The sequence below is a fragment of the Aquarana catesbeiana genome, linkage group LG03, assembly GCF_042186555.1.
Source record: "Aquarana catesbeiana isolate 2022-GZ linkage group LG03, ASM4218655v1, whole genome shotgun sequence".
NCBI lineage: Eukaryota > Metazoa > Chordata > Amphibia > Anura > Ranidae > Aquarana > Aquarana catesbeiana.
In genome coordinates, this window is record NC_133326.1 from 108,103,965 (window position 1) to 108,129,458 (window position 25,494).

The 25,494-nt window shown below is 41.9% G+C and overlaps 1 protein-coding gene across 1 annotated transcript in view; it reads left to right on the top strand.

Annotated features, from left to right (window-relative positions):
* MAN2C1 (mannosidase alpha class 2C member 1) overlaps positions 1 to 25,494 on the top strand; it is a 112,101-nt gene that overhangs the window by 4,724 nt on the left and 81,883 nt on the right. Inside the window, exons 2-6 of the mRNA XM_073618926.1 lie at positions 2,894 to 3,019; positions 8,112 to 8,235; positions 10,809 to 10,879; positions 15,515 to 15,692; positions 19,772 to 19,961. Of these exons, the coding sequence (XP_073475027.1) occupies positions 2,894 to 3,019; positions 8,112 to 8,235; positions 10,809 to 10,879; positions 15,515 to 15,692; positions 19,772 to 19,961 (689 nt within the window). The remainder of the gene's footprint in view (positions 1 to 2,893; positions 3,020 to 8,111; positions 8,236 to 10,808; positions 10,880 to 15,514; positions 15,693 to 19,771; positions 19,962 to 25,494) is intronic.

Genomic DNA, 25,494 nt, shown 5'->3' on the forward strand with positions numbered 1-25,494 from the left:
AGCAATGTGTTGTGTGTTTTGTTTTTTTTTGTTTTTTTTTTGTTTGTTTTTTGTTTTTTGGCTTCCTGGCCCACTCCTTAAATGGGAGTTTTAGCCATTTTTTGTGATTTATTAAGAGTCAGCAGCTACAAAACGTGTAGCTCATGACTTTTAGTAAACAGGCCACTCACCTGTCCCACGGTTCAGCGATGTGGCCCGCCCGAAGCCTCAGTTCTCTCAGGCGCCGCATCACAAGTGTGGGCACCCGGCTGTGACAGCTTGCGGATTCACAGCCGGGTGCCCACTGCACATGTGCGAGTCGCGCTGCGCGTCCTGAATGGCTGGGCAATCTTCTGGGACCTGTGACGTGTCCCAGAAGATTGCAGGAGGAAGGGGGAGAGGAAAACTTCTGCTGTCAGAACTAGGTACCCACTCCCACCCCAAAAAATGACATGCCAAATGTGGCATGTCAGGAGTCCTTAAAGCGGAAGTTCCACTTTAGAGTGGAACTCCGGTTTAACAACCAGCTTTTTTCATTTTTTTATTTTTTATTGTAGCGTGGGCTTCCGTACCAGACCTAAAAGGGCTAAGATCACCGCCATTACTAGGAAAAAAAATATGTTAAAAAAATAAAAGATCTATCCCCTATTTTGCAGACGCTATAACTTTGCGCAAACCAATCAATATACGCTTTTACCAAAAAATACGTAGAAGAATACATATTGGCCTAAACTAATAATAAATTAGGAAATGTGTTTTTGAAAAAAAAAATTGGGGATATTTATTATAGCAAAAAGTAAAAAATATTGTTTTTTTTTCAAAATTGTCGCTTTTTTTTTTTTTTTTTTTAGTTTATAGTGCAAAAAATAAAAACCGCAGAGGTGATCAAATACCCACCAAAAGAAAGCTCTATTTGAGTGATACAAAGGACGTCAATGTTGTTTGGGTACAACGTCACAAGACCGTGCAATGGTCAGTTAAAGTGACGCAGTGCCGTTATAGCAAAAAATGGTCTGGTCATTAAGGGGGAAAATCTTCCGGGGCTGAAGTGGCTAAAACGTTTTTTTTGGTCTGTAGAAATGCATTAAAACGCTTGATTTGAGAATTTTAATGTTTTTTGTTACGTGTTTTTGAGCGTTTTTCTGCTCAAATGCAATTGTAAATGAAATTAATAAAATGCATAAATAAATAGCAAATAAAATAAAAACCCTAACCTCAGCCCTCATATTAAAGCGGGAGTCCGGCGACCAATCCTTCTTCCTTCTTCTTTTTTTTTTTTTTTTTTTTTTTTAGGTCATTGAGACACTTTGCTAACCCCAAAATAATACTCACAGTTTGGGTGTATATTTCCGCCTCTGTCTGTTTTTGTACTAAAGAATAACTTAAAAATTGTGATGCTGGCTGTTTCCATCTTGCTTGTGGGCATGTGAAGCCCACAAGCATTGATTTCCTGGATGCGGTGAATTCTGTTCATTCACAGCTTGTTCACACGCATGGTAATTGTTTCTGCACTGAATCTTGGGAAGCCTGACACTAAGCTCCCAGGAAGCAGTGCGGCGCCGGGGAAAGGCAATAAACACGCCTACTCCCATGGGAGGAGAGACAGGAAGTGCCACAATAAAGTACAATATAAAGGTAATTACAGCGATTAAAAAAATTTTCGTGCGGCATTTGAACATCTATGCAATTAACTGAAGAGGGTGAGATTAGGTTAAAAATTTGAGTGGAACCCCGCTTTAACCCTAACCCCTAGCCAAACAAAATAAATTAATTCACCCCTAACCTTAAAGTGTTACTAAACTCAGAACAATAAAAGGATCAGTCTGTATATGCAGTAAAGCATGCTTGTTATACTCACTGTGGAACCTAAGGGGTTAATCCTGCAAATTGTGTAAAAAAAAAAAAAAAAAAAAAAAAAAAAAAAAAAAAAAAAAAAAAAGCTGTTTGATCCTGTCTTCTCTGATCCTCCCCTTCTTCCACTGTTCCCAATCCACTTCCTGATTACAGAGCCTTGGGGGGCACTCTGCACATGCTCAATTTGGTGTGTATTGCTAAAGAGTTTGGTTTTTTTTTTCTTGAGTGCATGTGATCGGCACAGGGCCAATCAGCATAGTGCAGACAGAGGGTCAGGGTTTCTGTAGCCTCATAGGACAGTCAGAGGAGAATGAAAACTCCTCCTACAAACCTTAACCAGACACTAATAGAAGTCACAGGACTGCTATATGCTGCTGATAAGGTTTTTAGCAGTTACAGTTAAATGCGCCTGTAAATCGGCGCTGCAGTGGCACTGCCCGCTCTTCGGCGGCGCTGCCCATTGATTTCAATAGGCAGGGGTGCTTTAGGGGCGGTGTATACACCGCTCCTATAGCGCCTCAAAGATGCGGCTTGCAGGAATTTTTTGGCGTCCTGCCAGTGCACTACTCCAGTGTGAACGCACTCGGGCTTTCACACTGGAGTGAGACGCGCTTTACAGGCGCTATGCAGGCGCTAGGTGCTATAGCGCCTGTAAAGCGCCTCAGTGTGAAAGCAGCCTTAGGGACAAAAGGGATGTGAAATGATTTGATACAGTAATGTAATTTGTAAGATTACAGTGTACTATATGTGTGTTATGAATTTGCCGTCGGGCTCCGCCCCCGTGCGTTGCGACGCTCGCAGGTAATGGAGCCCAGCACACAGAAGCATCAGGTGGAGGACACAGCAGGGGGACATTTCAGAATCCTGGTGACAAGGTAAGTAACTGGACCAGGATCCTGAGATGCAATCCCGAGTGTGGCTCGGGGTTAGCGCTAATGGTACTGAAATGTAACCCCGAGCCACACTCGGGAATAACGCCAGGGAGGTTAAATAAAATGAATCCTTTTAATATAATGTAATTATTCATTTTCATAGTTCCAACCTCTTGCTCTCTGTGTAGGTTGTTTGGCGCGAGGTGTCCTGTAGATTCCCTCTCCTGCTTTTTAACAGAGGAACGGATCTCATATGAACATGCTTTGAAGAAAGACTTTCAACCAGCTCAGGTTGGACAGACCTTTGGACCAACGTGAGTATCATAAACACTGTAAAATGCTGGTATTTTTTAATTGAGTCAGTTATAAAACTGAACTGGATCGTGTCATTCTAAATTCCAGGAATCATGTGTACTGCATTCTTTCAATAGTCTAGCTTGGAAGTATGCATATCTCATACCCGAGGGGCTACAGGGGAAGCTGACGGTCCCTGTAGTAGTTGGTGCTGCTACTACAGTGGTAGCTGTGATCTTCCAGGTCCTGCTGGGGTTCTGTGCAAAGGGCTTTCCCCCCTGCACACAGACCACAAGGGGTTCCCTCACTTAACACTGCCACCATTCACAGAATGCCTTGTATTTTTTCAGTTAATACAAGGCATTCTCTGATTGGATGAGGTGGAGAGGAGGGGCATTGGGATTGTGCTCTCCATCTCTTATGATCAGAGAATGACTTGCATTCATTAAAAAAAATACAAGGCCTTCTGTAGATTGGTGGCATTGCTGAGTGAGTAACCTCCTATGGTCAGTATGCAGATAGGAAGCCACTCACACAGAACCTGAGCAGGACCCGGGCAATTACAGCCCCCCCAGTCTCCAGGGATGCTGGAGCTGTCAGTGCCTACGCAGCCGGTCCAGCAGTTTTGAAACTCTTTCCTCTTTTTTTTCCTCTTTTTTTTTTTTTTTTTCCTCTTCTTTTTTTTTTTTTTTTTTCCTCTTTCCTCTTTCCTCTTTCCTCTTTCCTCTTTCCTCTTTCCTCTTTCCTCTTTCCTCTTTCCTCTTTCCCAGAGCGAATCACTATGAAAGCAGTGTGACGAAAGCGGTTATCAGATCCCTGCCCTCCTCACCAACTTGTGACAAAGGACTGGGCAATCTCACACTGCACTGTCACTTAGGTAACAATGCCAATCTCGGCTGCACCCTGCACAAAGATTTTCCGGTTCATGGGACCATAATCTAGGTGCCAGCAGCCTGAGAGTGATTGTCACCGGGTTAGTTAATTAAAGGGGTTGTAAACTCTCCTTTGTTATTTAAAAAACAAAAAAAAATCATATTTGCCTCCACTGTGCAGTTCGTTTTGCACAGAGTGACCCCGATCATCATCTTCTGGGGTCCCCCAACGGCGCTCGTGTCTCCTCCCTGCATCGGTATACCCCCTAGGAGAAGCGCTCTCCCTGGGGGTTACCGTGTGGGTGCGCTCCCAAGTCCAGCATTTGCGTCCATAGACACAGAATGCCAGACTCAGCCCCGCCCCCGTGTCATTGGATTTCATTGACAGCAGTGGGAGCTGATGGCTCAATCTATCCAATCATGACCTGAGAACCTCGGGCAGAGAGGTAAAGCGCATCTCCGGCGATCAATGACATAAGTTTTTTAACCTTAATGCATAGGATGCATTAAAGTGAAAAAACACGAAGGTTTACAACCCCTTTAAGCAATTAACTCTTTTTAACTGGCATCACCGACTTTTACTGGAGAGTCGGAACTTCCACAGTTATAAAAATGTATTATTTTATTTTAAAATAAACATCTGTACAGACTGTCACCACAGACAGGTATGTTCAGAAATGTTTCATATACAGTAGGGAGTCTTTTCGTTTGCATTAAAAGCTTTAGAGACAATTTTAACACTTTTCAAAATGGAGTTTAATAATGAAAAGGACAAAGTGCTGCAAATAAAATATTTACAGAAAAAGAAATAAAGAGAATGGAGAATACTTGCAAATCCTGGTTTCAGCAGAGTCCATCAAATAAGCAAAAGCGGTACAGTGGCTCTCTAAAGTCCTGTTAGGTGTTCCTTGGTTTGATGTTAATGAGAATTGTCAAACTGTCCTGGCAATCCCCTTTTCTCTGGTATCAGTGGGGTGTTGACAGAAGCCGTCTGACCAATTAAGCATCTGATGGGTGGTTTCTGGGATGTCACTATGGTTATGACTGTGTCCCAAATACAGTTTTCTATATCTCTGAATACTTACCAGGGAAAGACTGCTAACATGCAGATTATTGTCCAGCCTAAATTTTGCTTCAAAATTTAATATAAATTTGGCAGCTATTCATGTGCCCAGTACTAACGACCATTACAGCCGCAACCAACCAGAATTTTCCCAGAGGTAAGTACAGCAAGGACAGAAGCAGTGGAGCAGGTGTATGGAGTTAGTTCACCTTTTATATTTTTTTTCTGTACAGGTGAACGAACACTAAAGCCTCGTACACACGATGCCATTGTTGGCAGCGGATTGTCTGTTGACAGACTGTTGTCCTAAAATCTTACTGTTAGTACGCTCCTTTTGACAATTGTTGTCCAATTTTCCACCAAAAAATTTTGGCTGACGGGCTAGTAAATTTTCCGCGGACAATGGTTTGACGTCAGATTTTCGTATGGTCAGTACACAAATCCGTCACACAAAAGTCGAAAATACAAACACGCATGCTCGGAATCAATGCTCACCAAACAGAAAATTAGCAGAAGGTGCCCAAAGGGTGGCGCTCAAGAGCTGAAATTCCTCGTAGTACATCACTACGTTCATGTTTGTGGCACAATAATTGTGTACCGTTAGTATGCAAGACAAGATCCTGGCACACACCCTTTTGACAAAAATCAGACGATCGGTTGGCCAACAATCTTACTGTGTGTACGAGGTTTTAGGCTACTTTCACACTGCAGCGCCTGGCTGTTAGCGCTAAAGCTCCACTCGTTTTTGCGGCGCTTTTCGGCCACTAGCAGGGAGCTTTGAACCCCCGCTAGCGGCTGAAGAAGGGGTTAAAAGTGCCCGTGTTGCGGCGCTTCCAAATCGCTTTTCAGACGCTTTGGAAGCGCTGCCCATTCATTTCAATGGGCATGGCGTTTCGGGAGCGATGTATACAGCGCTCCCAGACCGCCCCAAAGATGCTGCTCGCAGGACATTTCCTAATGTCCCGCAAGCACACCGCCCCAGTGTAAAAATTCACACTGAAATGAATGGGAGGCAGTTTTTAGGCGTTATTTAGAGGCTGTTTCTAGCGCTAAAACACCTGAAAACCGCCTCAGTGTGAAGGTAGTCTAAGTGCAGCAACACATAGCAACAAACCAAAATCAAACTAGTACAGGTTTGACTGGTAGAATGAATTCTGATTGGTTTCAATAAGTTAACTTAAAGAAAGCCTGTCATGAGAGAATCACAGATGTAAAATTAGAATTAAAGACGTTTGACACTCATATACTACAGCATGATAGCAACGAGCCCATTTTAGAAAGAGAACAGCAATGGCAACCACTGCACCTTTCTAACGCCAGGGTCTCTTTAGAATTTATCAGTTAAAGTCTAATGGGCTTCTTTTTTTTATTTTTTAACACACCTAATTGCTACTGCAAAGATTAAAATACCATGTGTTAGCTGGACACTAGAGAGCCGGGTCTCAGCGCAGCGGTCCGGATCTCCAGCAGTCTCATGATCATGTGCCCTGAGCAGAAGTATTGATTGGAGCACTGGGCAAGAGGTGTGTTGAACCTCGGGAGACCTAGCCCACTGCGCTTTGTATTGAACAGAGGTCCGGCTCTCTATTGTGTTGCTAGTAGTGTTAATTATAAAAATGAAGCCCATATTTATTACTGTTTATGCATTCTGACTACAGTACTAATAAAGGAATAATCAATTGGGCTTTTGGATCAAGACCCCTTTAATAAATAAGGCTGTATATTTTAGTTACAGTTTTTTTACATGGAAATTGTGAAAGTAGTAGTACCAGAGTATACCATATACATATTTAGAATTATAAGATTGTCATCTCTATCTTTAAAGAAGAGCTTTAAGGTTTAAGAAACTTCAACCTCGTCACCAGAGGCAAATACAAAGGTGCTCTCAATGTCTTCCAGATCTTCTATATCGAACAAATACCAGGAACCTGGATATAAAATAGTTACTCGCTGGTACCAGAGTCCTGCCCTCCTTCACTCTATGTACTCTAAAGTACCTGGGACTTGTTAGAGATGTGGCCAAAAGACAGGCGATTTACTACATATATTTTGGTCCTGCCCAGCGCTCAATCATTTCTGAACACCTGTTCATGATATTACCCAAAAATTCAGATCAGGTGCTCCTCAAAACACCTGCGTTCTTCCTTCTGTATTACACTTCGATTCAGTCCATAAAAAATCAGTATTGCGCCACCTGGTGATGGGGTGAGGTCCTGCATACCGGCAGTATGAAAACCCACCAATAGAGGAAAGCCTCACAAGTTCAATAAAAGATACGCATTATAAATTCAGAAACCCTTTCTTTGTTCTACTGGTTTGAGTTTACCTGCACTGATGAGTCTAAACACTTATTGGCAACTTAATTAGTGAGTGTCATTGTATAGCTGAGGGTGATCTGCTAAAGCCTGCTTACCTTTCTCTTAATACCCTCCAGGAGATTGAATGACTACAGCGTCTTTTTGCTGGGTGCCGCCAGTGTGGGCCACTGGTTGCACCCTACCCCCCCCCTTTCCTTTGCCCCCTTTTCCTTTTTCTCTTCCTTTAGTACTTTGCTCCGCATACTATATATGGACAATGTATACTATGTAACTATATGGACAATGTTGGATACCTTCTATGACCGTTCCATGGGATATCCAATTTAAGCAATCCCGCTTGCCCTTGTGGTAAGACCATTTTTGCTCACACCAGTCCTTTAATGTCACCTATTTGGTACTGTAGTCTGATTAACCCCTGGCCTCCTTTGTGTTTTTACAAGGATTTCCTAATTTTTTGGAGTATTTGTGATCCTCCAAATATATTTGCACTTTAAAGGACAATGCTTGTTACTCACTGATTGGATCACTTTGTCCAATCTTTTCATTTCTGTTTTTTTTCCCTGTTTGTATTGTTTTCCTTTGGTGTTGTTTGCTTATGTACTGAAAAAAAATGTATAAATAAAGAATACAAACCTCAACCTAGAAGGACAGAAAACTTTTCAGCACAAAAACACACTTTACGTGATGCAAATACTTTTGTAAATGCTTGTTTATTGAGCAAAAAAAAATTTTTTTTTTCAATTGCTATGCCTACACTATGCCACATGCAAATTATGTCATTTCTTACTTTTATTGACTGTTTGGCACCTGGCATTTGTCTTTGAAGATAAAAAGAAAAACTCTCTTCTTTTTCTTGCAGTTGGTGGACTTGTTGGTTCAAAGTGCAGCTAAGCATACCTGAGAAGTGGCGTGGGCAGGAAGTCCATCTAATATGGGAAAGTGATGGTGAAGGGTTGGTCTGGAAGGATGGCATGCCAGTCCAGGTAAACGATTATTATTATATATAAAAGTCAAACACAAGACCTGTCAACTGTACATGCACAGTGGATTTTTCACAAGCTCGGACAAAATATGTGTGAATTTCCATGACTGTTAACGAATTCTGCTTTTAATCTAAATGGTTGTCTTTCTAAACAATGTTTTATTCCTGAATGGAATGTTCAGAAATTTCCAACATGATAAAAATTATTTGACAGACTGTATTTAAACGGATTGTTGACACTGTACGTGAAAATTATCTATAGTATGTTTAAGCATACAGGTTAGTGTCCGTTCTTTGGCAGCAGTGGGGGGCAACTCCTTGCATTTTTACATTCATTTCTATGTGCATAGAAACAGACAGATGGAGACTTCAGGTGCAGAAAAATGCAGCCATTCTACATACCTCACCTCTCTGCTCTATTGTACTAAAAAACGGGCACATAGAAAACAACTGTTTTCTATGTGCCTTAGTGGTGACTTGTTCTTGTGCAGAAAAACGCATGTAGTGTGAAAAGGCTCGAACACATGGAAATTCCTACTGAGTTTATTTATCCTCGTACTACCTCCTTATAACAAGTAGTGCTCACAGTGCCACAACCCTTTATCATGTGTCATGATGCCCTTTTGCTACATTAAATGACCAGAATTAGTGTGGAGCTAATACACAATGGGCCCAATTTACAAAGCTAACACACCAGGATAAATATTTATATTTTCCAAAAAAAATGAAGTCTCATGGCAGTAAATAAAGCTTCTCATCCTCACCATTAGGGCCTATTCACATCATTGCGGTGCATTATTACACAGGTTCATGTGCCTAATGCACTAAAAAAGGTGCATGTTACCATCTGTGGCAGTACAACACGTTAGAATAAATGGCACCGCATTACACAAACACATGCAGCGTGAGTTACCACAAGGCAATAGTGTGAATGAGCTCCAAATCTTTGTAAATTCAGCCTCACACGTCATATTTCCTACTCACACTTTGTGAAGATTCTGAATGTCATCTCTCACCACAACCTTTCCCATTGTCATTCCCATCCCATTGTCATGAATCAGGTGGTGGAAAGGGAGAATCTGATTATTCATTAGAAGGGCAAGGGCTGCTAACATTTGCGTTGACTTCTACCTTAAATATGAGTGTACTTTCTCAAGCACTCGCCAAAACTATGTATAATTGTTGTTATGTATATAACTATGTATGTAAGTTGTTTGAGAAACATTTAATAAGAAGAGCAATAAAGAAAAAGAAGTATTTACCAACACAAGTCATAATAAATTAAAAAAAAAAAATATATATATATATATATATATATTATAATCTGACAGGTTAGATTTTGTGTAATGGCGCCGAGCCAATGGGGAGGGGAGTCCTGGGCAGCCAGGACACTCCTACAACAATGTTGGATAGAGAGGGGGCTCAGGTAAGTATTAGCGTGGCTGAGGGAGCCTGCTGCACACAGAAGGCTTTTAAGCTTAATGCATAGAATGGATTAAGATGAAAAAAAAACCTTTTGCCTTTACAACCAGTTTAATGCATTCTGTGCATTAAGGTGAAAAAAACTTTTAATGGTAGCACAGCCGCCCCCCCCCCCCCACACACACACACACACACACACACACACACACACACACACACACACACACACACACACACACACACACACACACACACACACAAATACTCACCTGAAGCTGATTTGCAGTGCTGTGCCTGCTCTTTTCCATGGTCCCTGTTCTCAGAGGCTTGGCTGAGAACAGTGGCAGCCATTAGCTCCTGCTGCTGTCAATTCAAAACCTGTCAGGGGCGGGGCTGAGCCGGGCTGTGTGTCCGAATAGATGCAAGCAGCCCGGCTTGGGATCGAGCACTCGGCGAGGGGGGGGGGGGGGGGGGGAGCGCCAGGAGCGCTGGCGGGGGACCCCAGGATAGGAGGATCAGCGCTGCTCTATGCAAAATCATTGCACGGAGCAGGTAAGTAGAACGTTTTTATTTATTTTAAAAAATAAAAACCAAACCTTTACATCAATTTAAATTGCACTTCTCATAAGAGAAACATGAAGGCTGCCTTTGCTTCCCTCTCCTGAAAATGCTTATTGTATGGCTGTCATTCTGCTTTCAAACTGGCCCCTGAGTTTCATTAGCTGCATTCTTGTATCAGGCATTTGGCTCTGAAGCAGTGAAAGCAGACATTGCAGCCTGCTAGCATTTTAAGGAAGAGGTAAGCAATGTAGGCTTCCTGTTCTTCTTCTCTTATTAGGTGTACTTTAAAAGACCACACAGTTGCAGCCTTGAAAGTATATCTAGCGCAAAATCTTTAGATTTTTTTTTTTTTTTTTTTTTTGGATGGAGTAGGAAATAGAAATAAATTCTTGATGTTTCCTCACTTTCAGTGTCTGTGACAATGGTCATCAGGACAAATATATGATGTATCCCCCCATCACAGTCACATACAGTAATAAAAACCTAACAAAGATTCTAACCCTTACCTACTTTATTTAAACAAAAAATTACTGAATAAACTTTTGACTTTTTTTTTTTCTTTTCAATACTAATTATGATCTTTTCATGCAGGGTTTAACAAAAGAGGGTGAAAAAAACAGCTACGTTTTGGCCAGACATTTAAAAGAAGGGGATCCACACAGGTAAGAACTCTACAGTACATATTTCAGGTTTGCCAGACAGTCATCTATGTTCTATCACTACCTTTTGTACTGTCCAAGCATCCCCTATAGCTGTTATGGCGAACCTTGGCACCCCAGTTGTTTTGGAAGTACATTTCCCATGATGCTCATGCGCTCTGCAGTGTAGTTGAGCATGATGGAAAATGTAGTTCCAAAACATCTGGGGTGCCAAGGTTCTCCATCATTGCCCTATAGCAGTGGTCTCCAAACCCCGGACCGTGGGCCACATCCGGCCCACTTGGATGTTCTATTCGGCCCGCAGCTCATTCAGAGACTGCAGAGACTGTTTGGTCCAATGCTCCCGTGCGCTTTAGGCAGCGGGACAGAGCAGAAGGCAGGCGGGACGATGTATGTGTGTCGCTGTCAGAGCGGATCCAATGAGGCAGAGGAAGACGGAGCGGTGGGTGGTTTTGCATGCTTTCAGGGAGGAGTCAGGGCCCTGCTGTCGGGCAGCGCAGATGTGTGGGCTGGCTGTGTTTGCTGTAGTCAGGCTGGGGGAGTGGCAGCAGAGGAGGAGGTTGGGTTGGAGGAGGTTCCCCGCTCTGTGCAGCTGCCATCGCCACCAGAGATTTGGATGGAGGTATTGTTGTGCCTGCCCCAGTGACAGCTAACCGACCCTGGTGTGCTGCAGATTCCTCCACTGACATCATCTGGAGGAGGAGCCGCAGGACTGGGAGGAACTGTCTGCAGGACTGGAATACCCAAAGGTGTGTGTGTGTGTGTGTGTGTGTGTGTGTGTGTGAGATGGTGGAGGGGTGTCTTAGGGGAAAGGTATGAGGGGAGGGGGGGGGGTAATCAGAGTGGAGAGATATGGGGGGTGTGATCAGACTAGAGGTATCTGGAGTGGTGGTGATCAGGCTGGGGGGTATCCGGGGGAGGGGATGTTATCAGATTGGGGGGTATCTGGGGGTGTAATCGGGGTAGGGGACACAGACGTGCGGAAAGGCTCTGACGGGGACACAGACGTGCGGAAAGGCTCTCACAAGATTATTTAAATTTTTATGAATTTATTTATAAATAACACATTTTTTCGGCCCGCAAATATTAAAAAAATCTACAATGTGGCTCTCGGGCTAAAAAGTTTGGAGACCTCTGCCCTATAGTATCACCAGTTTCCACATGCATCTCCTGTCCATACTGATCCAGTATTGCAGTTGATGCACTGGCTACATTTGCAGATTCATATCTAGGAACTTATTCTGTTATCCAGTATGCAGAGCAAGGTTCAAAGTGCAGTAATCACAGCAGCAGGTCAAGATCATGGCTTCAGTAAAAATATATCTAGTTTATAGCTGTGAGTTTCTGCACTTTGTACTTAACACTGAGCAAACATGTTGACCATGCTCCAATAAACGAATAGTGCAAAGATTAAAATGAAAGGGGGCTTATAAAGAGTGCAAGAGACAAAGGCAGAAACACAAGGCAATCAATATAAAACCATATCATACCAGTCTAGCTTTAGAAATCTGGTTGCTATGGGTTACTGTATTTTGCTCCATGTATTGTTTATTAAATTAGAACAGTGTTCTATCTTAAATGGTGCCATAAGTCTGTGGCTTCAACCACCTGCAAGGTCTAGCCTCATGTATTGCTGCACAGATCACAACTACTGCTTTCTTCAAAAATCTAACCATGAACTTAAACACCAACGTACATTCCTGTGAATTGGTAGCATGCATTTCTTTTAATCCCATTCCAAGATGGCTAACACTTCAGTCTCCAGGGGCTTAACATCCAGTCAATTAATTTTTCCTGTGCAAGCTAGTCACCGGCGCACACTTCTGCTCTAAAGATTAAAGCATTTGTTAACCCAAAAAGCAAAAAAAAAAATGGATCCTGCTCCTTTAAAGCATGTTATATAGCACGGTGCTTGTGCTGTGTCATTTGCCCCCTGTAACACCTGAAATACCTAGCTGATTCTGACAGTTTCTGCCCTCCCCTAGGTAAACTGACCAAGGTGTATCATGGCTGCTGAGCCCTGACACCGTGGTAAGTTTAATTGCCTCCGTCATCCGCAGCTCTGCTGTCTCTTCCCTGTCCCCCACCCCCTGCCTGTCGGCTTCAGTGCCAGGATGCGCGCCCCCCCCCCCCCCTGCTGCTGTAATAACATGTCTTGCTTTAAATAATCTGTTCTTTCTTCTAAAGATATGTCCCCCCGTGTGTGTGTGTTGTATTAAAAAAAAAAAGCTATATATGCCTTATTTGTGAGCGCTGACTAATGTCAGCGGGGGAGTTTCGGCCCCTCCCATTCCACTACGGAGAGAGGAGAGAGACGGCACGTCCCATAACCGCTTATCAGCGCTCACAAATAAGGTATATACAGCTTTTTTTTTTTTTTTTATTTCTTATACGACACACACATAGGGGGGCATATCCTTAGAAGTCTGAGCAGATTATATAAAGTAAGACGTGGGTTAACAAACCTTTTTAAGTGATTTATTCCTTCTAGCACCTGCCACTGGCAGTCCTCAAATTCTGTATCGCATTTGGTGACCATACGCACTTTGATAAATTGTTTACTTTTTTTCACAAGTGTTCTTGTCCAATAGGAATAATCGTTCTGTAGTCAGCAACCCATTTAAATGATATGCTATACACAGTGATTTTTGATAGTTAAGATTTCTTTGTAACCTATAATCGTAAGTTATCAGTCACTTCTCTGTTTCTACCAAGTAATCTCATAAACTGATCATTGAAATACGATCATCAACAAAGTTTCTCAGTGCTGCCTAATTCATGCAAAACAAATGACAATTTTCTGCTCAAAAAGAGTCACTCAGTTTTGATGAAACCAGATAGAAAACGAGTCTAAATCAATCCAAAGCAAAGTTATGGCTATTCGATTGTTTGCAGATTTGATTGTTTTGTTTGAATTGCACATCGATTGGATAAAAACAATTGAAGTATGTATGACTACCTATTCTGCTACAGTTTTGCATAAACTTTTGAACCCTCACCAAGTTCCCCCAGTTCTGATTTCAAGACCTACCAATGAATATTATACTTTGGGTATCTCTGCTGTTTATATATCCTCATAGCATGCCCTGTAAGCCAAAGCCTGAAACTTCCAGCATTCCGCTATCCTGGAGAGCCTAGGCTTACCTCAGGCTATCCTAATTCTTTTTTGTAACACTAATGCAGTCCATAGATGTGTCTGGTTTTTCATTCAAGCAGCAGGTTCAACGAAAAAAAATGACCCGATTCCCCAATCCACACATCCCCATCCAATCCTTCCTCTGAACTATTGTATTTTGACAGCAGGGAGACTTCTCCACCATCAGAATACACAGATCAGCAGTTCAGGATCTAACATGCGGCTCTGATCGAGCGTTAGATTGACTTCTGTACGAGAACAGTGCCGATAATTTGATCAAGCTTTGTCTGGTCAGTGCTGAATCTGCCAAATTTCCATTCATATATGGCCGGCATAAAAGGGAGAGATAGTACATTGGGGTTGCTTTCCTAAAACTGGAGAGTGCAAAATCTGGTGCAGCTGTGTATAGAAACCAATCAGCATCCACGTTTTATTGTCCAAGCTTAATTGAACAAGCTGAAGTTAGAAGCTGATTGGCTACCATGCACAGCTGCACCAGATTTTACACTCTTTAGTTTTAGTAAATTAACCCCAAGGTCTTTAGAAGCCATCCTGTGAATACCATATCGCTGACATGCCCCAGTTTGTGGCATTGAGTCTTCCAAATCTGTTTGCATGAGATAGATCTTTTGGCGTTCACGTCACATTCAATTTGGCAAAGTTATTTCCTTCTTCATGCTCTCTACTTGGCTTTTCCATTACAAATGATTTCCATCATGACTGCTGATACTTTATTTTACGGTTTCTGTATTTAAGAGTGTGGTGAAGGCTGTACATCCTAATCCCCTAATGACTTCACATCTGATGAAACACGTTGGGTGGAGCCAGGACGTACGTCCGTGCCCACATATGTGTGATGAGCGTCCGCCATCTTTGATGTGGGCATCATAGAGCTTGTTTGTACACAGAGCTGTTTTATGCTCTGCATTTTCAGAAGTGCAATTTTAATCAATAAATTGATCATCACTTTTCATGCTCTGCACTTTATTATATATACTTTATTTTATGACACTGCTGCCATGTTATATTTATCAATTTTGTTTGAATGCTTTCCCATGGCCGTCATTCATCAAAGTGTTGGTACAAACAACTATAGTTATTTTCCCAGAGCCAGCAATCACATTCAAATCTGCTGTGGATATCGGCACTTAGACCCCGTACACACACACACACTATACAACTTTTGTTGTCTGATTTCCTTTAGATTTACCAAAACCATGTAGTGCAAGGGCCTGCCTGATTGCATACAAATTGAAAATCTTAAGGTTTGACCTCATATTATATGGTTTTGGTAAATCTAACGGAAAAGATCTACAGAAAATTGTATAGTGTGTATCCATCTTGAATCTGATTGGTGGCTGTGGGCTAACAGCATCTTTTTAGTACTATCACTTTAACCTGAAGGCCCATCTGTTCCTTAGATCTTTATCATCTGTCATATAATCTTGTGAGTTTTTTTTTTTTTTTTTTCTCATTTTTGAGCTTTCTTCTTATGTTATCAGCATGACCCTCTACATTGAGATGGCTTGCAATGGTTTATTTGGAGCTGGTCAGGGAGGGATGATTGGACCGGTTGATCCAAACAAGACATTTACTCTACAGAAAGCTGAACTTGCTGTTTACAACCGCAATGTAGAAGAACTACTTCTGGATTTTGAAATTCTCTATGATATGGCCAGGGTAAGTAAAGTCTGCAGGACGTTTTTTTTTCAATTCTATAGGAAATATAAGATGGAAATTGTGAAAAAATAAATATATGTTTATAATCACAGCAGTGAGTGGTTTACTCGGCTTTAGCATGCCGGCAAAGCAACAGGTTTACACACCCATACACATTGCTAATACATGCCTTCCTCTCATATCTCCCCCACTCTGTCTGCCTACTAAAGCAAAGAAAAGAAGCCCTGTGTAATCTCCAAATACAGAACAGGCTGTGGACTCTCTTGCTGTCCCCATATAACAGTGCTGGGCCCTGCCAATTGGCTGCTCAGACACTCATCTCTGCATTATGAGAGGTAGGGGAGAGTCTCACATGTGGCTTGGCCCGCCTCTGCTCCCTTGTCACTGGATGTGATTGACTGCAGTGGGACCCAATGGCTAACACAGAGTCCAGTGATGCGGGAGAGAGAGCAGCACTGGATTGAGATTGGGCTCAGGTAAGTATTTGGATAAGGGAGGATTGGGGGAGCTGACAATAGAGGGCAGAGAATGCATTAAAGATGTTATAAACTTCAGAAAAAACAAAATACTTACCTTAAAACAATGCCCTGCAGTGCCGCCCACACTCCCCTCCTGCGGCCGACATCTTTCACTGGAGTTACTCTCTGGTTTGCGGGCTCCGGCGCTGTGATTGACTAGAGCCGCGATGACGTCACTCCCGCCAGTCATGGCACGAGCCCTGATAGAATGGCACTGTCGAGACGTTTTTTTCAGAGCGCATGCACCGATGACGTCTTGTTTTTTTATTATAATGGTAAATCCCTTTTTTCAGCCCACTGATATGCAGTTACGTGTCTGCCCTCCGCTCTTCCTTCCGATCTAAGGGAGCCAAGTTGGAGGAGCTGAGATTCCCATCTGACGTTTGGAGAATACGTCAGAAGAGGAATCTGTGCTCATTGGCACCATGCCGGTCACATGTGTAACCACTTCAATACCGGGCACTTTCCCCCCGTTCCTACCCAAGCCAATTTTCAGCGCTGTCACTTTTTAAATGACAATTGCACGATCATGCAACACTGTACCCAAAAAAATGTTTTATTATTTTGTTCCCACAAATAGAGCTTTCTTTTGGTGGTATTTGATCACCACTGGGTTTTTTATTTTACAAATAAAAAAAAAAGACCAAAAAAGTTGAAAAAAAAAAGTTTTACTTTGTTTCTGTTATAAAGTTTTGTTAATAAGTAAATTTTCTCCTTCACGGATAGGCACTGATTAGGCTGCATTGATAAGGCGGCACTGATGATGGGCACTGATAGGTGGCACTGATAGGTGGCACGGATGGGTGGCACTGATGGACACCGATAGATGGCACTGGCAGGCATTACTGATAAGCACTGATTGGCATCCCTGGTGGGCATCCCTGATGGTCCTGGGTGGGCAATCAATCAGTGCAGACCCCCACCGTCAGGAGAGCAGCTGATCATCTCTTCTCTACTCGCGTCTGTATGATGCGATAGAGGAAAAACCGATACACGGCTTTTAATGTTTACACAGTGATCAGCTGTGATTGGACACAGCTGATCACGTGGTAAAGAGCCTCCGTCAGAGGCTCTTTACCTAGATCGGAGTTGACTGACACACCACACCAGTGTTCGCCGCGCTGCACGCCAGCTTGTTTCCCTGAGAGGATAACAGAACCACCGCCCGGCTTTCATTCTGCTATAGGCCGGGTGGGAAGTGGTTAAAAAAAAAAAAAAAAAATTAAATCAAACTAAAGCAGGACAGGAACACCTCAGGTATAATTTCATTGTTACACAACACATACATATGTATTTCAAACTGTACTTTTATTGCTTAATAAAATGTTGTGGGCGGGGAGAAGACAGACACACAGACTGCAGACTATGGAAGAGACAGGAAGAAGGGGAGGGGGAGATGCAGAGAAGCACAGGAGAGAGCTGGAATAACGGAGGCATGTAAACTGACCTCATGGTTTCATGGTTCAGCAGCCATGATAATCATGGTCAGCTCACAGGGGAAGACAAGACAAGGCAGGATCAGCCAGGTACTGTGGAAGATAGAAAGGGACAATTGACAAGACAAAAGCACTACAGGCAGTCCCCGAGTTACGAACGACTTCTACTTACGAACAGACCTCAATGCTGACCGCTTGTGCTCTACGCTGGTCCTGGATACCTCCGAGCAGCTATCTTGCATCCCACACTGCAGTACTACATGTACTGTATGGCCAGAAGGGCCCCAGATAACATAACTGCATGCCCAGAAGCACCCGGAACATCCAACATCTCTGCACAGGCTGAAGTTGCACATAAGGATGCACAGTTCCGACTTACACACAAATTCCACTTAAGAACAAACCTACAGTCCCTATTGTGTTTGTAAATTGGGGACTGCCTGTATGCTATAACTCGTGCCTTTAACCACTTCTCTACCACTGTATAGTCATATGACGCCCACAGGAACCCTTCGTCCCTCCGGGCGGACATCATATGACGTCCTGGGATTCCCTGCATTGTGGCGCCCGCCGCATCACTTGGGACCCGATGCACGTGCCCGGCAGCCGCGATTGCTCGTCACAGAGCAGGGATGTGGATCTGTGTGTGTCAGGTGAGAGGAGACCAATCCGTGTGTTCCCATTACAGAGGAACACCGATCGGTCTCCTCCCCTTGTGTGTCCCCTCCCCCTACAGTTAGAATCACTCCTTAGGACACACAGTTAACCCTTTGATCACCACCTAGTGTTAACCCCTTCCCTGCCAGTCACATTTATACAGTACTCAATGCATTTTATAGCATGGATCGCTATATAAATGTCCCAAAATAGTGTCAAAAGTGTCCGATATGGCCACGCAATATCGCAGTCACGATAAAAATCGCAGATCGCCGCTATTACTAGTAAAAAGAAAAATATAATAAAAATGGTATAATTCTATCCCCTATTTTGTAGATGCTATAACTTTTGCGCAATCCAATCAGTATACGCTTATTGCTTTTTTTTTTTTTTTTTTTTTTTTTACCAAAAATATATAGAATACATATCGGCCTAAACTGAGGAATTTTTTTTTAAAATTGGGATATTTATTATAGCAAAAAGTAATACATATTGTGTTTTTTTTTTTTTTTTTTTTTTTTTTTTTTCCAAAATTGTCCCTCTTTTTTGTTTATAGCACAAAAAATAAAAACCACAGAGGTGATCAAATACCACCAAAAGAAAGCTCTATTTGTGGGGAAAAAATGATCAAAATTAATCTGGGTACAACATCGCATGACCACACAATTTTCATTCAAAATGTGACAGCGCTGAAAGCTGAAAATTCGCCTGGGCAGGAAGGGGGTGAAAATGCCCGGTATGGAAGTGGTTAAGGGACAGGAGCAGGATTTTTTTTTTTTTTTTTTTAGGGTTACACCCTCTTTAAGCTAAAAAAAAACCCTTCATTCTTTACAACCACTCTGTCATTTTGTGATGATTTGCCTTACCTTCAACCTCTTACTCATTCCATTAAATATGTGTGCCTACTGATCATTATTTAAAGTGATGCTAAAATCTCGTTTTTTTTATTTATTAAAAATAACAAACATGTTATGCTTACCTGCTCTGTGTAATGGTTTTGCACAGAGCAGCCCAGATCCTCCTATTCTTGGGTCCCTCTTCAGTGCTCCTGGCCCCTCCCCTCCTGTTGAGTGCCCCCACAGCAAGCAGCTTGCTATGTGGGCACCCAAGCCGAGTCACAGCTCCCTCTGTCTCTGTGCCCCGCCCCCTTTCTCTCTTCATTGGCTCACTGCCAATGCGGAGGGGTGACCGGACAGCCGAGTCTCTGGTGCGACATCGCTGGATCTAGATGGACCTCAGGTAAGTATTAGGGGGGCTGAGGGGGGCAGCTGCACACACAAGCTTTTTTATCTTAATGTGTAGAATGCATTAAGATAAAAAAAACTTCTACCTTTAGAACCACTTTAAACTATACTTAGATTACTTCCTTTACCACTTTATTTTGATAATTACCAACTGTAATATGTCGCCTTATATTTATGTAAAATTCAAGCATAACATGAATTTCTTCCTGATGCATTTTTCCTAGCTGATTGGTGAAGATAACCAAAGAAGCTATCAAGCTCTCTATGTGGCCAACCAAATGGTGAACCTGTGTGATGTAAATGACCCTGGTACCTTTCCTGCTGTTGCCAAATTGGCTTCCACATTTTTTAGCCAAAAGAATGGAGACAGTCAGCACATTATTCACGCCATGGGACACTGCCACATCGATTCAGGTAACTATTATTATATGACAGGCCTGGTTATAACAAGTATATTTCTATGAATGAGTCCATCGAGTCTCTCATCATAATATCCTGATCATCAGACATATGGCTCTGTAAAAACTTTGGAATCCATTGGATTGTTTTGCTCTATGTTGGATATTTTTTATTTCTCATTTTATTTCCTTTTTTGCACTGGATTTTTTTTCTTACACGTTTTTATATTGGACATTGTATGGAACACTTTATTTTTTATTTTTAGTAATTTGTTCTTACCTAATATTTACTGCAGATTCTATATATTTATATGATTTTTATGTATTTTATTGATTATAGGATATAGATTGCACTTTGAAATAATGTTTACTCTATAGAATCATGTAGTGGGAAAGCGGAGGTAGTATCGAAATGTCATTTGCAGAGTTGGCATTATGTATTGTGTATTTTTATTTTTTACAATGGAGAATGGTAGACAACATGATTTTAAATCAAACCTGTGGGCTCTAGTGTCATACTAAACCAGCAATGGGATGATCATACAGGCACCTGCTAGTGCCTATACCTGTGCACTGGACTCAGAATCCTGAAACAATACAACTTGCTTTATTAAACCCGCTTCAAGTTTTCCTGGCTGTGTTGTATTCTTCCCTTTCTACACTTTTCTGTTGGCTCTTGAGGCCACCCATCCAACTTTGTGGCTGGTATGGCGGGGTAAAAAGAGGAAGGTGAGGACCCCCGTGTGAGGTGAGGACCCCCGTGTGACCATAGCAGCTTTGGACACAGTCCACATAGTAGAACAACCTGAACTTTCATTTTCTGGGGCCGACCTGAGAAAGTAGATGTTATGGCCCTGATGCTGGTTTAGTATAGTGCCGATATTTACAAGTACATTTTAAATGTTTTAAAACACCATGAGGTCAATTCACTAAAAGCATACGATATGATAGAGCTGCACGATTCTGGCCAAAATGAGAATCATGATTTTTTTTTGCTTAGAATAAAAAGATCACGATTCTCTCACAATTCTCGCGACATAAAATCTTTCACATTATACAAAAAAAAAAAAAAATGGGCTAACTTTACTGGTTAGATTTTACTTTAATTCATTTTTTAAAATTGCATTTGAAAGACCGCTGTGTAAATACAGTGTGCCATAAAATATTGCAACAACCACCATTTTATTCTCTATGGTGTCTACTAAAAAATATATATGTTTGGGGGTTCTAAGTAATTTTCTAGCAAAAAAAAAAATGATTTTAACTTGAAACCAACAAATGTCAGAAAAAGGTTTAGTGTTTAAGTGGTTAAACTTTTTTCACTTACACAGGAAGTCTATTCCATTGACAAATTGTTACAATGTTTATACTTACATATAAGTTCAACTGATAAAGAATGTTTTGTTTCTGCCCGGTTTTTCTCTTCCTTTCTTTTGAAGGCTGTGAAACACTTTAGTCAAGATCGCAATAACGATTCTTGACAATTAATCACGATAACGATTCTTGACGATTAATTGTGCAGCTCTATGATATGAAGGTAACATGACCCTTATTTTGGAAATATCGCATGAGATAATAAGAGAGTCAATTCATTAAAGTAAAATATCCAATGTGAGATAAATACTGCAGAAAAAAACAAAAGATAAATCATTAATTTCACTAAAGAACACAAACATTTAGTATTTATCGCCTGCCTGTAGGCAGTCGGTGATTTAGCGAAGTACAAAATACCAATGAGGGGAACTCTGCACTGGCCGGTAAATGTAAAGTGTACATCATTTATTATTTCCTCTGATGCCTTGTTACATAGTAGGTGAGGTTGAAAAAAGACACAAGTCCATCAAGTCCAACCTATGTGTGTGATTATATGTCAGTATTACATTGTATATCCCTGTATGTTGCGGTCATTCAGGTGCTTATCTAATAGTTTTTTGAAACTATCGATGCTCCCCGCTGAGACCACCGCCTGTGGAAGGGAATTCCACATCCTTGCCGCTCTTACAGTAAAGAACCCTCTATGCAGTTTAAGGTTAACCATTTAAGGACCGAAACTCTTTCTGAGATTTGTTGTTTACAAGTTAAAAAGTTTTTTTGCTAGACAATTACTCGGAACCCCCAAACATTATACATTTTTTTTCTAACATCCTAGAGAATAAAATGGCGGTCATTGCAATACTTTCTGTCACACCGTATTTTTGCAGCAGTCTTACAAGCGCACTTTTTTTGGGAAAAAAATAGTTTTTTTTTTAATTAAAAAATAAGACAACAGTAAAGTTAGCCCAATTTCTATTGTGAAATATAACGTTACGCTGAGTAAATTGATACCCAACATGTCACACTTCAAAATTGCACCCGCTCGTGGAATGGCGACAAACTTTTACCCTTAAAAATCTCCATAGGCAAAGTTTAAAAAATTCTACAAGTTGCATGTTTTGAGTTAGAGGAGGTCTAGAATTATTGCTTTCACTCTACCGATCCCAACGATACCTCACATGTGTGGTTTGAACACCGTTTTCATATGTGGGCGCTACTCACGTATGCGTTCGCTTCTGCACGTGAGCTCGTTTTGATGGGTCGCGTTTGAATTTTTTTTTTTTTCTTATTTATTTTACCTTTTTTATTTTTACAGTTTAAAAAAAAAAAAAAAAAATTGTCACTTTTTTTTCCTATTACAAGGAATGTAAACATCCCTTGTAATAGGAAAACAAACATGACAGGACCTCCTAAATATGAGATCTGGGATCAAAAAGACCTCAGATCTCATATTTACACTATAATGCAATAAGAAAACAAAAAAAAAAAAAATGTTGTCATTTTAAAAAATACAAAAAAAAAAAAAATCAATCTTTTAAGAGCTATGAGCGGAAGTGACGTTTTGACATCGCCTGCCCCCTGCAATGATATGGAGACGGGTGGGGGCCATCTTCCCCTCCATGTCAAGCTAGGGAAAGGATCCAATTGCCTCCGCCGCTGCCAATGGCTCCGGTAAGTGCCGGAGGGCACCAGAGTGAAGCGGGCGAGGGGGGGGGGGGGGGCCCTCTCCCACCACTGATAAAAGTGATCTTGCAAATCTGCCACAGAGACCACTTTTATCTTGAAGCCGACCACCCGCTGAAGAAGAGGATACCGTGGTTATGGCAGCTAGCTGCTGCCATAACCACAATACGCCTCTTCAAAGTACTGACGTATAAGGACAGTAGGCGGTCCGGAAGTGGTTAAACCTCTTTTTTCTTCTGATTGTAATGAGTGGCCACGAGTCTTGTTAAACTCCCTTCTGCGAAAAATTTATATCCCTATTGTGGGGTCACCAGTACAGTATTTGTACATTGAAATCATATCCCCTCTCAAGCGTCTCTTCTCCAGAGAGAATAAGTTCAGTGCTCGCAACCTTTCCTCATAACTAATATCCTCCAGACCCTTTATTAGCTTTGTTGCCCTTCTTTGTACTTGCTCCAATTCCAGTACATCCTTCCTGAAGACTGGTGCCCAGAACTGGAAAGCATACTCTAGGTGCGGCTGGACCAGAGTCTTGTAGAGCGGGAGAATTATCGTTTTATCTCTGGAGTTGATCCCCTTTTTAATGCATGCCAATATTCTGTTTGCCTTGTTAGTTGCAGCTTGGCATTGCATGCCATTGCTGAGCCTATCATCTACTAGGACCCCCAGGTCCTTTTTCTATTCTAGATTCCCCCAGAGGTTTTTTTCAAATTTTTCTACATTAAACCTCATTTGCCATGTAGTCGCCCACCCCATTAATTTGTTCAGATCTTTTTACAAGGTTTCCACATCCTGCGGAGAAGTTATTGCCCTGCTTAGCTTAGTATCATCCGCACTGAGAAGTCGGCCCAGTCCTCCAGTAAACCAAACCTCTCCTTACTACACCAGCTCCTCAGCCACTTGTTTACTTCCCTAATCTCCCTCTGCCTTTCTGGTGTGGCTCAAGGTACCTGTAGTATTCCTGAGAACACTACCTTGGAGGTCCTTTTCCTCAGTTTAGCTCCCAAGTCCCTAAAATTGTTCTTCAGGACACTCCATCTGCCTCTGACTTTGTCATTGGTGCCAACGTGCACCATGACAGCCGGGTCTTCCCCAGCCCCTCCCCGTAATCTGTCCACCAGATCCGTGATGTGCCGAACCCGAGCACCTGGTAGACAACATACAGTTTGGCGCTTCAGGTCTTTGTTACAGATTTCCCTCTCTGTCCTAAGAATCGAGTCCCCTACCACCAGAATCTGTGTTTCCTTTCCCTTCGCTCCCCCCCCTCCTACTCTCACTGGAGGAGTTCTTGGCAAGCAAAATAAAAATGATTAAACAAGGCCAAAAATAAAGCAAAATTTAAAGTGGAGCTCCAGGCTCCTTTAGAAAAAAATTAAAAGTCAGCAGCTACAAATGTAGTTGCTGACTTTTAATATTGGGATATTATTAATTAATATTAGGACACTTACCTGTCCAGGAATCCACCGGAGCTGATTTTTTTTTTTTCAATTGGCTTTCGGGTGCTGCCGCTGCCATCTAGGCTAAGTTCTAGGCTTCACAGTCGGTTCCCTACTGCGGGGAGCAGGAAGTGGGAGCGGGTGCCTGTCAAAACCAGGTACCCGCTCCCCCATGAAAGGTGGCAAATGTGTCGCAAAACATAAATATTTAAGGCATTCTGTAAATAACACTTCTTTTTTTTTTTTTTGTGATAAATACATCATGTGTTATTTTAACTCAAAAATGTATGGGGTATTTATCTATTAATGTATTGACCCCCATATGAAGTAATTGTACTATGGCTTGCTTCTTAAGAGATAAGTCAGTATTTGGAGAATTGGTGAAGACCTTATTAAATATCCTAGCATACAAAGAACTCGCTGGATTAGAAGCTGAGCCATATGGGGCGAATTCATAGCAAACCCCAAGATGGGCCTAATGTGCAAAAGAACAGATGTTCTAATATGAATGTATCATCCTGAATGTGATGTAAAATGCAGGGAGAGGGGGGAAAAAAGAATTGGTATCCAGCGAAAAAGTGACAGCTGTGCAGCCATATGCAGATTCATCTAGTAGTCAGATTTGCCTAGTTTGGTAATGTAGTTCTAATTGGTTTTAGCACTTTGTATGATTTGTTAAAATATCTGATTCTTTAGGTGATTTCTGTTCTCATAACATTGACTTACATTGCTGCAGATCTTTATATTTCCTTCATTGAAGGATGAAAATAAGTGGTTGCTCCAAATATACCCGAAGACTCTATGGCAGGGATATGCAATTAGCGGACCTCCAGCTGTTGCAAAACTACAAGTCCCATCATGCCTCTGCCTCTGGGTGTCATGCTTACGGATGTCAGAGTCTTGCTATGCCTCATGGGAGTTGTAGTTCTGCAACAGCTGGAGGTCCGCTAATTGCATATCCCTGCTCTATGGGGTTGATTTACTAAACCTGGGGAGTGTAAAATCTTGTGTAGCTCTGCATAGAAACCAATCGGCTTCCAGGTTTGTCAAAGCTTAAGACCCCTTTCACACTGGGGCGCTTTCCAGGCGCTACAGCGCTAAAAATAGCGCCTGCAG